The sequence below is a fragment of the Gouania willdenowi genome, chromosome 13 (assembly GCF_900634775.1).
Source record: "Gouania willdenowi chromosome 13, fGouWil2.1, whole genome shotgun sequence".
NCBI lineage: Eukaryota > Metazoa > Chordata > Actinopteri > Blenniiformes > Gobiesocidae > Gouania > Gouania willdenowi.
The window spans coordinates 44306974-44322702 of record NC_041056.1 but is presented as its reverse complement, the minus strand read 5'-3'; the positions used below and the strand labels follow the sequence as shown (position 1 = coordinate 44322702).

Here is a 15729-nt window from a genome sequence, read left to right as displayed (position 1 = left end):
GGAAAATGCAATGAATTTGCTGTATATTTCAATGAAAAAATACAATCAATAAGGTCAAACATCAGAACAAACCAGCAAAATCACAAAAAGCTTGAACAGCTTCAACCACTGAGGGATGAGTCAATTACAATGTTAGAGTTTATTACAGTGAACCCAAAAACAATAGAGGAAACTGTTCAGCAGCTGAATCCATCAACGTGTTGCCTTGACACAATACCCTCAAACTTCTTTAAAACTGTTGTAAAGTCATTTATCACTGATTAGTATCAGATAATTAACTGATCATTCCAATCAGACACCGTACCAAAATCCCTGAAAGTAGCTGCTGTGAAACCGCTGTTAAAAAAGAGAACACTGGATGCCTCTATACTGGCTAACTATAGACCAATCAGCAACCTTCCATTCAAGATCATTGAGAAGGTGGTCTTCAACCAACTGAGTCAATTCTTAACATTCAACAAAATATTTGATAAATTTCAGTCAGGTTTTGGTTCTCATCACAGCACTGAAACTGCTCTTATCAAAGTGATCAATGACATAAGGTTGAACACTGATTCAGGAAAAGTATCTGTTCTCATTCTGTTGGATCTAAGTCTACATTTGACACTGTAGATCATACAATTTTGTTGCACAGATTGCAAACATGGGTCGGACTAAATGGAAAAGTAATGCAATGGTTTAAGTCATACTTGGAGGAGCGAACCTATTTTGTAAGCATTGTAAACTTTGAATCTGACAGATTACCAATGTCCTGTGGGGTTCCTCAGGGATCTGTTCTTGGACCCCTTTTGTTTAACCTTTACATGCTTCCTTTAGGACAAATTTTACAGAACTGTAAGGTTGATTATCAGAGCTATGCAGATGACACACAACTATATCTATCACTGAACCCAGATGACCATGGTCCCATTGAGGTGTTGTGTGACTGTTTAGAAAAAGTAAACTGCTGGATGAGTGAAAACTTCCTTCAACTAAACCATGACAAGACGGAGGTGATTGTCTTTGGTAACAAGGAAAAGAGGACTGCTGTCAGCAATTATCTTGAGTCTCGATCTTTAAAAGCTAAAGACCAAGTCAAAAACCTTGGTGTTCTGATTGACTCAGATCTTACATTCAGCAGTCAGATCAAATCTATCACAAAAACAGCCTTCTACCACCTAAAGAACATCTCCAGAGTGAAAGGTTTAATGACTCAGAAAGATCAGGAGAAACTGGTCCATGCTTTTATCTCCAGCAGACTGGACTATTGTAATGGTCTTCTGACAGGAATCCCCCAAAAGAGCATCAAACAGCTACAGCTGGTTCAGAACGCTGCAGCTCGGGTCTTAACCAGAACAAAGAGGTCAGAGCACATTACTCCAGTTTTAAAGTCTTTACACTGGCTCCCAGTCAGCCTCAGAATAGACTTTAAAGTTCTGCTGCTGGTGTATAAATCTGTGAATGGGTTTGGTCCAGAATACATCAGTGACATGTTAGTCAGGTATGAACCCAGCAGGTCTCTGAGATCTATGGACACAGGTCAGATAGTGGAGACAAGAGCTCACAGTAAACATGGTGATGCTGCTTTTAGTTGTTATGCTGCAAAGAAGTGGAACAAACTGCCAGCGGAGCTGAAGTCAGCATCACATGTGAACATTTTTAAATCAAAGTTAAAGGCACTTTTTTTCTCTACTGCATATGATTGAGAGAGAGATTTTTTGTCATGTTGTTGATGTAATGATGATTTTACTGATGATTTTAATTGATTTTACTGATGATTTTAATTGTTCTTATTGATTTAAATGTTCTTATTGATTTTAAACAATTGAATGTTTTATCATGTAAAGCACATTGAGTTGCCTTGAGTATGAAATGCGCTATACAAATAAATTTGCCTTGCCTTGCCTAGATTTAAATTTTTCAAAATGGTAAAATGTGTGAAAGCTTGATATTTGAATAATTATGAACTACATAAGTGTAGAACTGTACATATAGAACTGTAACATGGTTCCCCTGTTTTGTGTTAAATTATAATTGACAATTCTCATAGAATTTGTATGGCAATTACAATTACAAAGTCAATTATTTAAACAAAATTTACAATTTCATTTTGATTATGACATCAAAAAATTTTTAAAATTACAATTATAATTATAATTATCACGTGATAAGAACTATAATTGAGCCCAACCCTGGTCCAGGCTGTGAACATGTGACCACGGCTTCTTCTAAAATAAGGCTGAGGGACGTACGTAGTCCACTGTGAGCTCCTGCTCCTTCTTCAGCAGCAGAACGCTCTGGTCGATGGCTCTGATGGAGCACAGCGACCCGGGCTCAGCCACCACGCTCAGAGTGCTCGTCTGACCTGGAAGCTCCCGGATCGATGAGAAGCTCAGAGACACCTGCGTGGAAAACAGAGGAGTGTAAACATGTGGACTGAGCCGTTTCAGAGGTTGGTGTGAGTGATGAACGGACCTTGTTGTTGAGACACAGCTGAACGGGGAAGTCCATACTGTCAGCTACAACCTCTCCACTGGGCATCAGAGCGTACAGAACCACCTGAGCTACGGGAGCCAAGCTGGACGTCTGGACCAGGACCAGAGACACCTCCCCTTTGTTCACTGATGATGATGATGTTTCCACTCTTCATTCATCTCAACCTTTGAATTCTCCACATAAATAAAGCAACAGTACAAACCTGCTCCTGTGTCCACGTTGACTGGAGCTCGGCCGTGTTGGACCACGCCCCCTCTAGACATCACCTGGACAGGGACAGAGACGCACTCTGATTGGTCAGCTGCTAAAGCTACCAAAGCTGGAGCAGCAAACCATGAAGCAATTACATACCATGAAATAGAAGTCCAGCACTTCCTGTCCCTTCTTTAGCTCCGCCCCCTGGATAATGTAGTGCGCTTTGACAGAAGCGTCCCCCCCACAGGGCAGGCTGTGGGGGGGCTGGCTCAGCTTCACAAAACTGCTGCTCTTTGAGTAAAATGCAGTGACGTGATGGTGCGCAGACCTGTACTCAGGGCGCCGCAGGTTGGGAACATACGGCTCGTTGACCGACGTGTTCCGAGAACTGGCCTGTGGATGAAAGAGCACGCTATCAGACCTGAAATGTGTTCCTATCACATGTCATGTGACTGACCATCAGAACCACGGAGTACTTCCACTGCGACGTGTCCAAAGACAATAAAGCCTCGCCTTTGGTGTCGGTGTTGAGCGTCAGAGTTTGAGAACCAGCAACGCTCACGTACACGTTCTCATTGGGAACTGCTTTGTTGTCTGGACCGACCACTTTGACCTGTCAACACATTGGAAAGTGTTCCACCGATAGCTCCTCCATGCTAAAGCTAACTGACACTCAACCACAATGCTAATGCTAACACAAGCATTAATCATCACAAACATTTAACCTGCTCTGATTGGTCGGACATTACCTTGCCCTCAAACGGGATGCCAGGTTTGTATGCTTCAGGTACGTCCTCAAAGGTGACAGTTCTGATGTCGCTGCTGAAGCTGCTGAGCCCCACCCCCTTTAGAACCACACCTGCAGAGACCAGAACAAGGTCACACCTCCTCAGGAGCTGGTCCATGAAAACCAAGACCTTTACCTGTGCCAAACTCCTCCATCTCAGCGCTGACTCTGAAGCGGTCTGCATACATGTCCTGGTCCAGACCAAACGGGCCCAAGTCTACAGTCTGTGCAACACAACCACTTTGATCCGTCTGCAGAAGAACAGAGAACGTTAGAGGAGCAGAGCTCAGGAACACTGGATGATACTAATGAACATACAGTCAGCTCAAACTTCCTGCAGATGTCTTCAAAAGGCTTTGGGAGCCAGAACATCGTGGATCGTTCTCTGCAGAACTCTGCCTTCACTGATCCAATGACTGGTTTTCCATAAGTGTACCTGAGAAAAAATAGAAAATAAAAATGAAGTGTACCTGAGAGCATCAGCACACACACACACACACACACACACACACACACACACACACACACACACACACACACACACACACACACACACACACACACACCACACACACACACACACACACACACACACACACACACACACCAACTCATCGTCTGGATTCTACAACAAAAAAGGAGTTAAATCTGTCTCCTTGTCAGGAGACAATGTGCTGTGGTATCTGCAATCATCACATTACAGCTCAGTTAAGGAGCATCATGTCCACAATGTACATCCATTTCTGTCATTAGCCAGATAACTAACTGTAACTGTTACTGTTACAGTTACAGTTAATAAGTGTTACAGTTATTGTTTCTGTTACAGTTACTAAGTGTTACTGTTACTAAGTGTTACTGTTATTGTTACAGTTATTGTTACAGTTACTGTTACAGTTACTGTTACAGTTACTGTTACTAAGTGTGACTGTTATTGTTACTGTTACTAAGTGTTACAGTTATTGTTACAGTTACTAACTGTTACTGTTACTAAGTGTTACTGTTATTGTTACAGTTATTGTTACAGTTACTGTTACAGTTACTGTTACTAAGTGTGACTGTTATTGTTACTGTTATTGTTACAGTTATTGTTACAGTTATTGTTACAGTTACTGTTACTAAGTGTTACAGTTACTAACTGTTACTGTTACTAACTGTTACTGTTACTGTTACAGTTACTGTTACAGTTACTGTTACAGTTACTGTTACAGTTACTGTTACAGTTACTGTTACAGTTACTGTTACTAAGTGTGACTGTTATTGTTACAGTTATTGTTACAGTTATTGTTACAGTTACTGTTACTAAGTGTTACTGTTACTAAGTGTTACTGTTATTGTTACAGTTATTGTTACAGTTACTGTTACTAAGTGTTACTGTTACTAAGTGTTACTGTTATTGTTACAGTTACTGTTACTAAGTGTTACTGTTACTAAGTGTTACTGTTATTGTTACAGTTACTAACTGTTACAGTTACTAAGTGTAATTGTTATTGTTACTGTTACTAAGTGTTACAGTTATTGTTACAGTTACTAACTATTACAGTTACTGTTACTGTTACTAAGTGTTACTGTTACTAAGTGTTACAGTTATTGTAACAGTTACTGTTACTAAGTGTTACTGTTACTAAGTGTTACAGTTATTGTTACAGTTACTAACTATTACAGTTACTAAGTGTTACTGTTACTAAGTGTTACTGTTATTGTTACAGTTATTGTTACAGTTATTGTTACAGTTACTGTTACTAAGTGTTACTGTTACTAAGTGTTACTGTTATTGTTACAGTTACTGTTACTAAGTGTTACTGTTACTAAGTGTTACAGTTATTGTTACAGTTACTAACTATTACAGTTACTAAGTGTTACTGTTACTAAGTGTTACAGTTATTGCTACAGTTACTGTTACTAAGTGTTACTGTTACTAAGTGTTACTGTTACTAAGTGTTACTGTTATTGTTACTGTTACTAACTGTTACAGTTACTAAGTGTTACTGTTATTGTTACAGTTACTAACTATTACAGTTACTAAGTGTTACTGTTACTAAGTGTTACAGTTATTGCTACAGTTACTGTTACTAAGTGTTACTGTTACTAAGTGTTACTGTTACTAAGTGTTACTGTTATTGTTACTGTTACTAACTGTTACAGTTACTAAGTGTTACTGTTACTAAGTGTTACTGTTACTAAGTGTTACTGTTATTGTTACAGTTATTGTTACAGTTACTGTTACAGTTACTGTTACAGTTACTGTTACAGTTACTGTTACTAAGTGTGACTGTTATTGTTACTGTTATTGTTACAGTTATTGTTACAGTTATTGTTACAGTTACTGTTACTAAGTGTTACTGTTACTAAGTGTTACTGTTATTGTTACAGTTATTGTTACAGTTACTGTTACTAAGTGTTACTGTTACTAAGTGTTACTGTTACTAAGTGTTACAGTTATTGTTACAGTTACTAACTATTACAGTTACTAAGTGTTACTGTTACTAAGTGTTACAGTTATTGCTACAGTTACTGTTACTAAGTGTTACTGTTACTAAGTGTTACTGTTACTAAGTGTTACTGTTATTGTTACTGTTACTAACTGTTACAGTTACTAAGTGTTACTGTTATTGTTACAGTTACTAACTATTACAGTTACTAAGTGTTACTGTTACTAAGTGTTACAGTTATTGCTACAGTTACTGTTACTAAGTGTTACTGTTACTAAGTGTTACTGTTACTAAGTGTTACTGTTATTGTTACTGTTACTAACTGTTACAGTTACTAAGTGTTACTGTTACTAAGTGTTACTGTTATTGTTACAGTTATTGTTACAGTTACTGTTACAGTTACTGTTACTAAGTGTGACTGTTATTGTTACTGTTATTGTTACAGTTATTGTTACAGTTATTGTTACAGTTACTGTTACTAAGTGTTACTGTTACTAAGTGTTACTGTTATTGTTACAGTTATTGTTACAGTTACTGTTACTAAGTGTTACTGTTACTAAGTGTTACTGTTACTAAGTGTTACTGTTATTGTTACAGTTACTGTTACTAAGTGTTACTGTTACTAAGTGTTACTGTTATTGTTACAGTTACTAACTGTTACAGTTACTAAGTGTAATTGTTATTGTTACTGTTACTAAGTGTTACAGTTATTGTTACAGTTACTAACTATTACAGTTACTAAGTGTTACTGTTACTAAGTGTTACTGTTACTAAGTGTTACAGTTATTGTAACAGTTACTGTTACTAAGTGTTACTGTTACTAAGTGTTACAGTTATTGTTACAGTTACTAACTATTACAGTTACTAAGTGTTACTGTTACTAAGTGTTACTGTTATTGTTACAGTTATTGTTACAGTTATTGTTACAGTTATTGTTACAGTTACTGTTACTAAGTGTTACTGTTACTAAGTGTTACTGTTACTAAGTGTTACAGTTATTGTTACAGTTACTAACTATTACAGTTACTAAGTGTTACTGTTACTAAGTGTTACTGTTATTGTTACAGTTATTGTTACAGTTATTGTTACAGTTATTGTTACAGTTACTGTTACTAAGTGTTACTGTTACTAAGTGTTACTGTTATTGTTACAGTTACTGTTACTAAGTGTTACTGTTACTAAGTGTTACAGTTATTGTTACAGTTACTAACTATTACAGTTACTAAGTGTTACTGTTACTAAGTGTTACAGTTATTGCTACAGTTACTGTTACTAAGTGTTACTGTTACTAAGTGTTACTGTTACTAAGTGTTACTGTTATTGTTACTGTTACTAACTGTTACAGTTACTAAGTGTTACTGTTATTGTTACAGTTACTAACTATTACAGTTACTAAGTGTTACTGTTACTAAGTGTTACAGTTATTGCTACAGTTACTGTTACTAAGTGTTACTGTTACTAAGTGTTACTGTTACTAAGTGTTACTGTTACTAAGTGTTACTGTTACTAAGTGTTACTGTTATTGTTACTGTTACTAACTGTTACAGTTACTAAGTGTTACTGTTATTGTTACTGTTACTAAGTGTAATTGTTATTGTTACTGTTACTAAGTGTTACAGTTATTGTTACAGTTACTAACTATTACAGTTACTAAGTGTTACTGTTACTAAGTGTTACAGTTATTGTTACAGTTACTGTTACTAAGTGTTACTGTTACTAAGTGTTACTGTTATTGTTACTGTTACTAACTGTTACAGTTACTAAGTGTTACTGTTACTAAGTGTTACAGTTATTGTTGCTGTTACTCACTTCCCACAGACTCTGAAGGTGACCACTTGGTCCAGGATGCTGATTACAGTGGGCAGATGAACCTTCACTTCATATTTTGGTAAAACTGTAAAAAATGAGATCAGATGTAAAGTAGTGATCATAGCTCATCATAGAGTAATAACAACAATATAATAATAAAAATAAAAATAAAAATAAAAATAATGATAATGACCGTATTGTTTGATGTCAAAGCTGTGTGAGATGTGTTCTCCATGGTGGGTCTCAGCAGTGATGGTGTAGCTGCCCTGCTCTGCCTCAGTGATGATGGGATGTGAGAGGTCAATGATTCCCTGGTCCATGGTCTGATTCAACCACTGAGCGATGCGGTTTGAGTTTGGATCCTGTGCAGTCAAGCATTATTTAAAGTTTCTATCAAACATGATGAAACACTTTCATTAAATTAAAAAAAAGAAAAGAAATGCATTTTTAAAGCTGAGTCGTTTCCATGAGAAATACACAGTCATCACTTTCTAATGGAAATGAATGGATACATAAAGAGTTTTTACCTGCAGGGCAACGACTTTGTACTGGAAATAAAGAAGAAAATAAACAACTCATTAGCATAATGTATAATTCACATGGTTTCACAGTTATTACAGGAGATCACATGGGAGCCTTTAACCAGATCAGATATGACCAGATCATACCAGACTAACCCTCTAATCTAGATTTGTAGTTTACCCCCTTTTGGTTCTGGGTTCATGACGTCACTGTGTCGTAGTTAGTTTGGATTTAAAAAATATTAAAAATGTTTTTGTAAGTTATTTGAGTTAATATTTCATGGTTATTTAAAATTATTCCCGTGATTCCAAACTTCCTTTAAATCACGGGTCACGGACTTCACTTCCTCTTCTGTCTCTATCTCTGTACCACGCTATCGTTAGCGTGTCAAACATAGAGCTAACTAAATGAGTAAAATAAAACAAAAAACTAAACAATACAAAAAGTCCTCAAAACCACAACAAAAATGCACAAAATGACTCCAAAAAACAAACATTACAGAAAAATACACCAAATAACAACAAACATATGAAAATGACTCAAAATACAGAAAGCAAAATATTAATAAAAAAATACACGACAACAGAAATGCACAAAACTACACCAAAAAAGATACAAAAATACACATAATGACTCCAAAAACATACATTACAGATAAACACACCAAACAAAAAAACGATATAAAAATTAGTAAACAACAAAACATTTATCATTTATCATGTCTCATAGAATTAAACCAGATAAATCACACACACTATTTTATTTTACACCCATAAATAAACCTTTATAACACTACAGAGTACAGTATGTACACCTCTATGTACATACAACCTTATAACACATACTCATTTGGTCATAATTGACAACTCTACTTAAGCTCCTCCCACTATATGAACACATACTGCTGACGGTCACTGTACTAATGTGTATAATGTGATATAATTTAAAGACCAATAGACGTGTGTTAAAGGTAGAACATGTGACCTGTCCCTCTTTAACAAACATGTTTAAATATATTTCAGTAAAGTAAATATTGGTTCAGATGTTTGGGTCCAAGGCAGCATGTGCCAAATGAACTCTGACAGGCTGTTTTATCAGCACGCTGCACACGGCGCCTCACGCCCACGTCGTCTCCAAAAGCAACAAACAGCCCAGTGTTCCCCTCCCACTCCCCTCACCCAAAATAGAGCTTCTCCTCACACACGTCACTCACCACTCGGCCCACGGGAACAAAACTGGAATCCATGGAGACGATCCGGAACTTCACTGAAACACGAGGAGATAAATTATCAACTGTCCGTTTAATTACCTGGAATGTTCTCAGGCTCATCTATTGGAGATAATGTGAAACAATGAATGAGATTAGAGTGAATCACCCGTTTGTCCTGGTTTGTAGATGGGTTTGTCCGTCTGGACCACATGGATGAAGGACGGGGGGTGGATCACCACTTTGGTCTTCTTGATCAACGAGCTGTTCTGACCTCTGAGCGTCACCTCCAGGAACGCCAACGTTTCACGCAGAACAGTCGGAACCTGCAGCACACACACATTCATCACGTCATTACACAAAAACACAACATTTTTAAAAATAGCAGCTCTCATAATCAGTGTAGATCAAACCATAAAAACAATAGCACAAAAGATGTAGACAATAATAAAAAGTACAAACTATAGAATACTATATATGTATATATATATATACATATATACATATATGCATATATACCTTCAAGCTCTGAGGACCCGAGCTTGAAGGAAAAAGAGATCGTCCGCGGTGGGTGAGTTTTATATATATAATAAAAAAGGAAAGGAGAGGGATGTTTATATATGAAATAAATATTGCACAGTGAAAACGAAATGTATGTATGGTAATGCTACATGGTAACGGTACACGATAACGGTACACAGTAATGGTACACGATAACGGTACACAGTAATGGTACACGATAACGGTACACAGTAATGGTACACGATAACGGTACACAGTAATGGTACACGATAACGGTACACAGTAATGGTACACGGTAACAGAATGTATTGATGTAATTAATCAGAGACTGTGTAATTAATTAATATAAGTTTTCTATCCAGTGTTTTTATTCAAACTAAAATTAATTCCCACAAAGCACAGCAACGACTTCTCCTCTGGTTCTCCTGTTTCCTGTGTTGTGCTCTGTGCATCAGTTTTATGGGTAAACTAGTGACATGAGAACGGTTCCACGTTGTTTGCAGTGATAAAAAGGAGATAACTGCTTTTTATTAGTGCGTTATTTCTTTTTTTTTAATGAATTAATCATGATTAACGCTTTAAAGTCCCAGCCCTAATATAATATAAACTGTTCTACGGAACACATGGAGCCTTCCAGGTTATGTAATAACATTTGAATAAAAACATGCATTTAAATGGTGTTTTAGAGCAGTGCTTCTCAAAGTGTGGGGCGCGCCCTGACAAACAGGAGGACATTTAAATTTCATGCCAATCTTTTCTTCATTGATAATAAAAATCATTAACACTGTTAAAGTAATGATGAGAACCTAAATGATTAGATATGGACCAGGAACTAAATGTAACCTGGAACTAATGTGTAAAAATAATGATGATTTATATCAACATGTTCTTCACATAGAGCAGAACAATAAACACACTTTCAATATCTGACATAAAAAAATATTTACTCTTTGTTTTCTGAAGCTTTTTGTCACAGATTGTAAACAATAATTCTTTATTTCCTGTATTTTTGACTTTTAATTTAGTTTTTTATTGGGTTTAGTTACTTGTACCATGTTAGTTCAGTTAATTGTCAGGATTATCTAAGGGGCTGTGGGGGAGGGGTTAAAGTTCACCCTGGTTCAAAGTGGGAAAAACACCCAAAAAAAGTGTGTGAGAAACAACGAGCAGCAAAACACACACACACGCACACACACACACACACACACACACACACACACACACACACACACACACACACACACACACACACACACACACACACACACACACTTATATAACACAGGCTACAAAGGATGAAACCAGGCTGACCTGTAATGATTGGATGATATGGGAGGAGGGGGAGGGAGGAGGAGGAGGGAGGGGGCGGGGGGTCAGAAGTCATTATGACACATCAATATGGAGCAGGGCCACAATGTTGCATAACAGTAACCACTGATGGGACTGGAACCAGAGGCTGAACAACTTCACACATGGAATCTGATCTGAATGAAATATGAATTCTAAATTAAGGTTTACATGAAAAACAGGTTTGGTCACTTTTATTTGTGGGTTGGGAAGGATTCTGATTGGACAGGAGGAGAAACAGACACAACAAACATAAAAGACCATATAATTATAACAGTTTAAACTTTTAATTTGAATGTAGTTTTGACACTAACATCCTGTTTCACTTTGGTCAGCTGAGCAGGAGACATACAGTATTTTAGCCAATCAGAGCCAGCGTTACTGCTCTACCTCCATCCATAGCGTCAATGACTGACTGAGCATGCTCAGAACCACCAGAATTAAGTTCAAGCTGAATTTAGTGTTTACAAGAAAGAGGAATTATTTCATTTAGAATTAAAATCATAATAAACCAGCCACTTAATTCAGATTTAAGTTTAATTTGGAATTAAATGTCCATTCAGATTTAAAGGGGACATATCATGCTGAATCCACTTTGTTAGAAATGTGGTACATTTCTATAAAAAATAAAACTCAACCAGACACTTTGAAAAGGTTCTGATGCTGGGAGACGGTGTAATGAAGCGTGTGGGTTACTACATCCAACAACCCAACATTTTGACTTATCCTCTCATAACTTCTGCATCCTGGAGCTTGGACTACAAAATAAAAGAGAAATAAAAATGGCGGATTGCTCGAAGTGTTGGACCTGGAGTTGATGAACTAATTTGGCAGTTCTGCTGCAAATACTGTGATGTAATAGTTCAAAAAACGTAATAGAGAATAGAAAAATTAAAACAAATTGAAAAATATGATCAAAACAGAAAATAAAGATATCTACGGAGCACCTGAAGAGATTAATTTGAACTTTTCTGTACTTATAAACACTATAAATATACAACAAAATGTATTTAAGGGCTAAAAAAGTGGATTTAACATGATATGTCCTCTTTAAATGGTGTAAATTAATGTTTTTAGGTTTGAAGAAAATATTTTGCCTTATTGTACTGTTTAGAGTGTGGCAGAATGCTTAATTTGTGTTAAAATAAACATTCTCAAGCATAGGGTCCCCCCAGACCCCCCAGACCCCCTCAGACCCCCTACAATGGGTTTTGTTGTCACATTTTTTGTTGCCGTTGGTGTTTGAATGTCTGTGATTAAAACTATCATTAGGAGGACACAGTGCAGGGAGAGCTGCTGGTATGGAGGTGATGACATCATTCTGAAGGTAGAGATCAATGTTAAAACAAAGTCATGTTAAAAAAGAACTCATCGGGTCATTAAAGTCTCACTCAGCCCTGTTTGATGATATACGTGTTTTTAAAGGTCCAGTGTGATGCTATTTTACATCCATCATCTCCATTTGTTCTAAAAACTCCAAAAACATCATATTTGAGGTTTATTTTCACAAACTCTCAATGTTTTCCAGAGTTTTAGCCTCTGAAAAGTCACTTTCTGATCAGTTCTAAAATGGGGCCGTGCTGATGCATATTCATGAGTGGGCGTGTCTATAGACGCTGACTCACGTCATGTCTCGCTCTTTTACAGGGTGATCAGTGATCACCAAAACAATCACCACACACTTCTTGTTTTCATCCACACGGATGGTGTTAAAGAACATGACTGTAGTAGGTCCAGGTCTGATAAGTCCTGGTCCAAGTTTCACCAGTTGTCTTTTCACCTGGTCAGCTGTGATGTTTATTGTGGGGGGGGGGGTCAGTACAGTCTAAAGGTGTGTGGGTGTTCAGGGAGCCAGAGGAGGAGATGAGATGATGGTTCACACAGAGGTGTGAAAGGTTAAGAGGAGGGGGGGGTGACTGTGTGGTGTGACTAGGGGTGACAGTAGGGGGTCTGTCAGGTCAGTGATACAACAGGTCCATGGGTGGACCACAAACATGGATGCTTTTCTTTCACATTTTGTGCCAGTGGACACTCAAGTTACTTCATATGTGATCAAAAAAACTGCAGAAGTGGATTTTTCATAATATGTCCACTTTAAATAAAGTGTAGACTCAAGTTTTCATTAGTTTTGCTGTTTTTGTCTCTGAAAAGACTGGATTCAGTGACGTTTCACCATTGTGATACATTCATATGAAGACCTTGTTCTACAGGCTTGTCATCTTCATCTTCATCTTCATCTTCATCTTCATCTTCATCTTCATCTCGCTCTGGGTCAGACTCTGGTTCCAACATGTCAGGCTGGATGGACAAGTCTTCTGTTGTTCTATTAAACTACAATAACGGCCGAAAGGGGTGGAGTTGAATTGAGTGTCACCTCTGCCACCTAGAGAGGGGGCGGGGTATGAAGTGTCTCATTTGCATTTAAAGAGACCACACCAAAACGAGTCACTCTCACTGACGCTCATCAGAAAAGGGGTGGAGCTACAATAATGAGGAATTCAGACCCAAGCATTGCTGTTCCACTTTATATATATATTAAATATATAAAATATATATATGTATAAAATATATATATATATATCACAACTGTATGATTTATATGTCCAAAGGAAGCATTTAAAAGCATGATACTTTAAGTGTTTACAAGGTAATTTTAAAGAAGAATTCACTTTTATTCTGAATTAAAGAGGAATTACTGTAAAACTCTTCTATAAATGTAGACACTGAACATGTAGAGCACACCTGGAAGCTGAGGCAGCGGTAGAAGTTGTGCGTGACAGACTCCTCCAGGACCAGGGTCTTCTCAGTCTTCATGTCCAGGACTACAGTCAGTGTGACGGGCTGTGTGGGGTCCTGGACGTGAGCGCACACACTCTCCTGGTGCCCAGCAGTGAGGAAGGAGCTCACAGCTACTGCAAACATCCTGACACACACACACGCACACGCACACGCACACGCACACGCACACGCACACGCACACGCACACACACACGCACACACGCACACACACACGCACACACACGCACACACACGCACACACACACACACACACATTAAAGTGAAATTGTCTAAAATAAACTTAATATGATGATAAAAGGTTTTCTAATAAAGTCACATCTACAGAAGCTGACGAGGACAATTCACCATATATGACAACAGATCATAACCGTGTATTAGGGCTGGTCGTGTATCAACTTTTATTTCTTGGTGACATAGAAAATTACAATATTGCAAAAATCTCTCTTTATATTATAGTTTATTTTTGTTAATGAGTCGCTGCTTTCTCTACCTCTCAATGATCACTGAGTGAGTTCTAACCACACCTTCATCTACAGAACTCACTCACACGTGCTGTCCCTTAGAGGACAAACAAACTAAAGTGGAACATATTGATCAGCTGGTTGTTAATAAATGTCTATGTGGTATTTTGTATCAGCAAATTTAATCTAGAATTGTCTTTCTGGTCAAACTTTATTAAGTAAAAAATATTGATTTATATTATGTATCAATGAATGAGTTCAACTATATTTGAATAACAATTTATTTCTGTTTTATCTCATAAACACAGCGTCGTAATCTGTTTAAGGACTTTGAAGAGATATTGATAAAAGAAGTGAAAAACAATGTTTTTTATGAAGAGGCGGAGCATTCAGTTTGTCTGTGGGAGGAGCTACAGAAACACGTTAGGACCAGTTTGGATGAACACTGGTGGTCCTAATCAGCTTCTGATTATTAGAAAACCTTCACTTTTATACTGCGGTCAAACCAGTATATCTAGTGCGCGACTATACTAACACTTACGGTAATGATAATGAGTAGAGACCCAGACAACAGTCTCACTATCACACCCATGAAAATACCATACTTTTACAGTAATCATTATTATTATCTTCAGTAATAAACTGAAGATATCACAAACGTATGCATCCGGATTTCAAAGTAAAGGACGATGTGAGAGGAAAAAAGTTGCCATAAGTAGTTTTTGATTCATATTTCACTGAACTTAGTACTTCTTAGAGTACTTGAATGCATACTATTGAGTACTTTTACTGTGTACTTTTTGAGTAGTCAACTGTCAAAGTCCTGTACAGATCACAAATTTAAGGATATTTCAATATTATGCATGCAAGTAGACAAGGAAGTACTAAGAATTATGAATCATTGAAAACTTATGGAAAAAAAGTTTTTTATTCCACATCAAAGTTTGGTGAAATATTATTAAGTCTGGCCTAGTGGTTAAAGACGCTGGGCTTGTAATCGGAGGGTTGCCGTCACTGTGGGATGTTGATCAAGTCCCGAACTGCTCCCCAGGGGGAGCCACCCACTATTCCTCAGGGGGTGCCGCCCACTATTCCTCAGGGGGCGCCGCCCACTGCTCCTCAGGGATGGGTTAAATGTAGAGGACAAATTCATGTATGTAATAACATTATGGCCAA

General features: G+C 37.4%; 1 protein-coding gene across 1 annotated transcript in view; it reads right to left on the bottom strand.

Moving 5' to 3' along the window:
* Positions 1–15729, bottom strand: part of LOC114474724 (alpha-2-macroglobulin) — a 62111-nt gene that overhangs the window by 43836 nt on the left and 2546 nt on the right. The window contains exons 2-15 of the mRNA XM_028465204.1: positions 14036–14216; positions 9594–9750; positions 9431–9483; positions 8223–8243; positions 7889–8057; positions 7696–7780; positions 3776–3893; positions 3594–3708; positions 3420–3529; positions 3128–3283; positions 2827–3063; positions 2678–2741; positions 2455–2600; positions 2232–2381 (exon numbers count right to left, since the gene is read on the bottom strand). Coding sequence (XP_028321005.1) covers positions 2232–2381; positions 2455–2600; positions 2678–2741; positions 2827–3063; positions 3128–3283; positions 3420–3529; positions 3594–3708; positions 3776–3893; positions 7696–7780; positions 7889–8057; positions 8223–8243; positions 9431–9483; positions 9594–9750; positions 14036–14216 — 1762 coding nt within the window. The remainder of the gene's footprint in view (positions 1–2231; positions 2382–2454; positions 2601–2677; positions 2742–2826; positions 3064–3127; positions 3284–3419; positions 3530–3593; positions 3709–3775; positions 3894–7695; positions 7781–7888; positions 8058–8222; positions 8244–9430; positions 9484–9593; positions 9751–14035; positions 14217–15729) is intronic.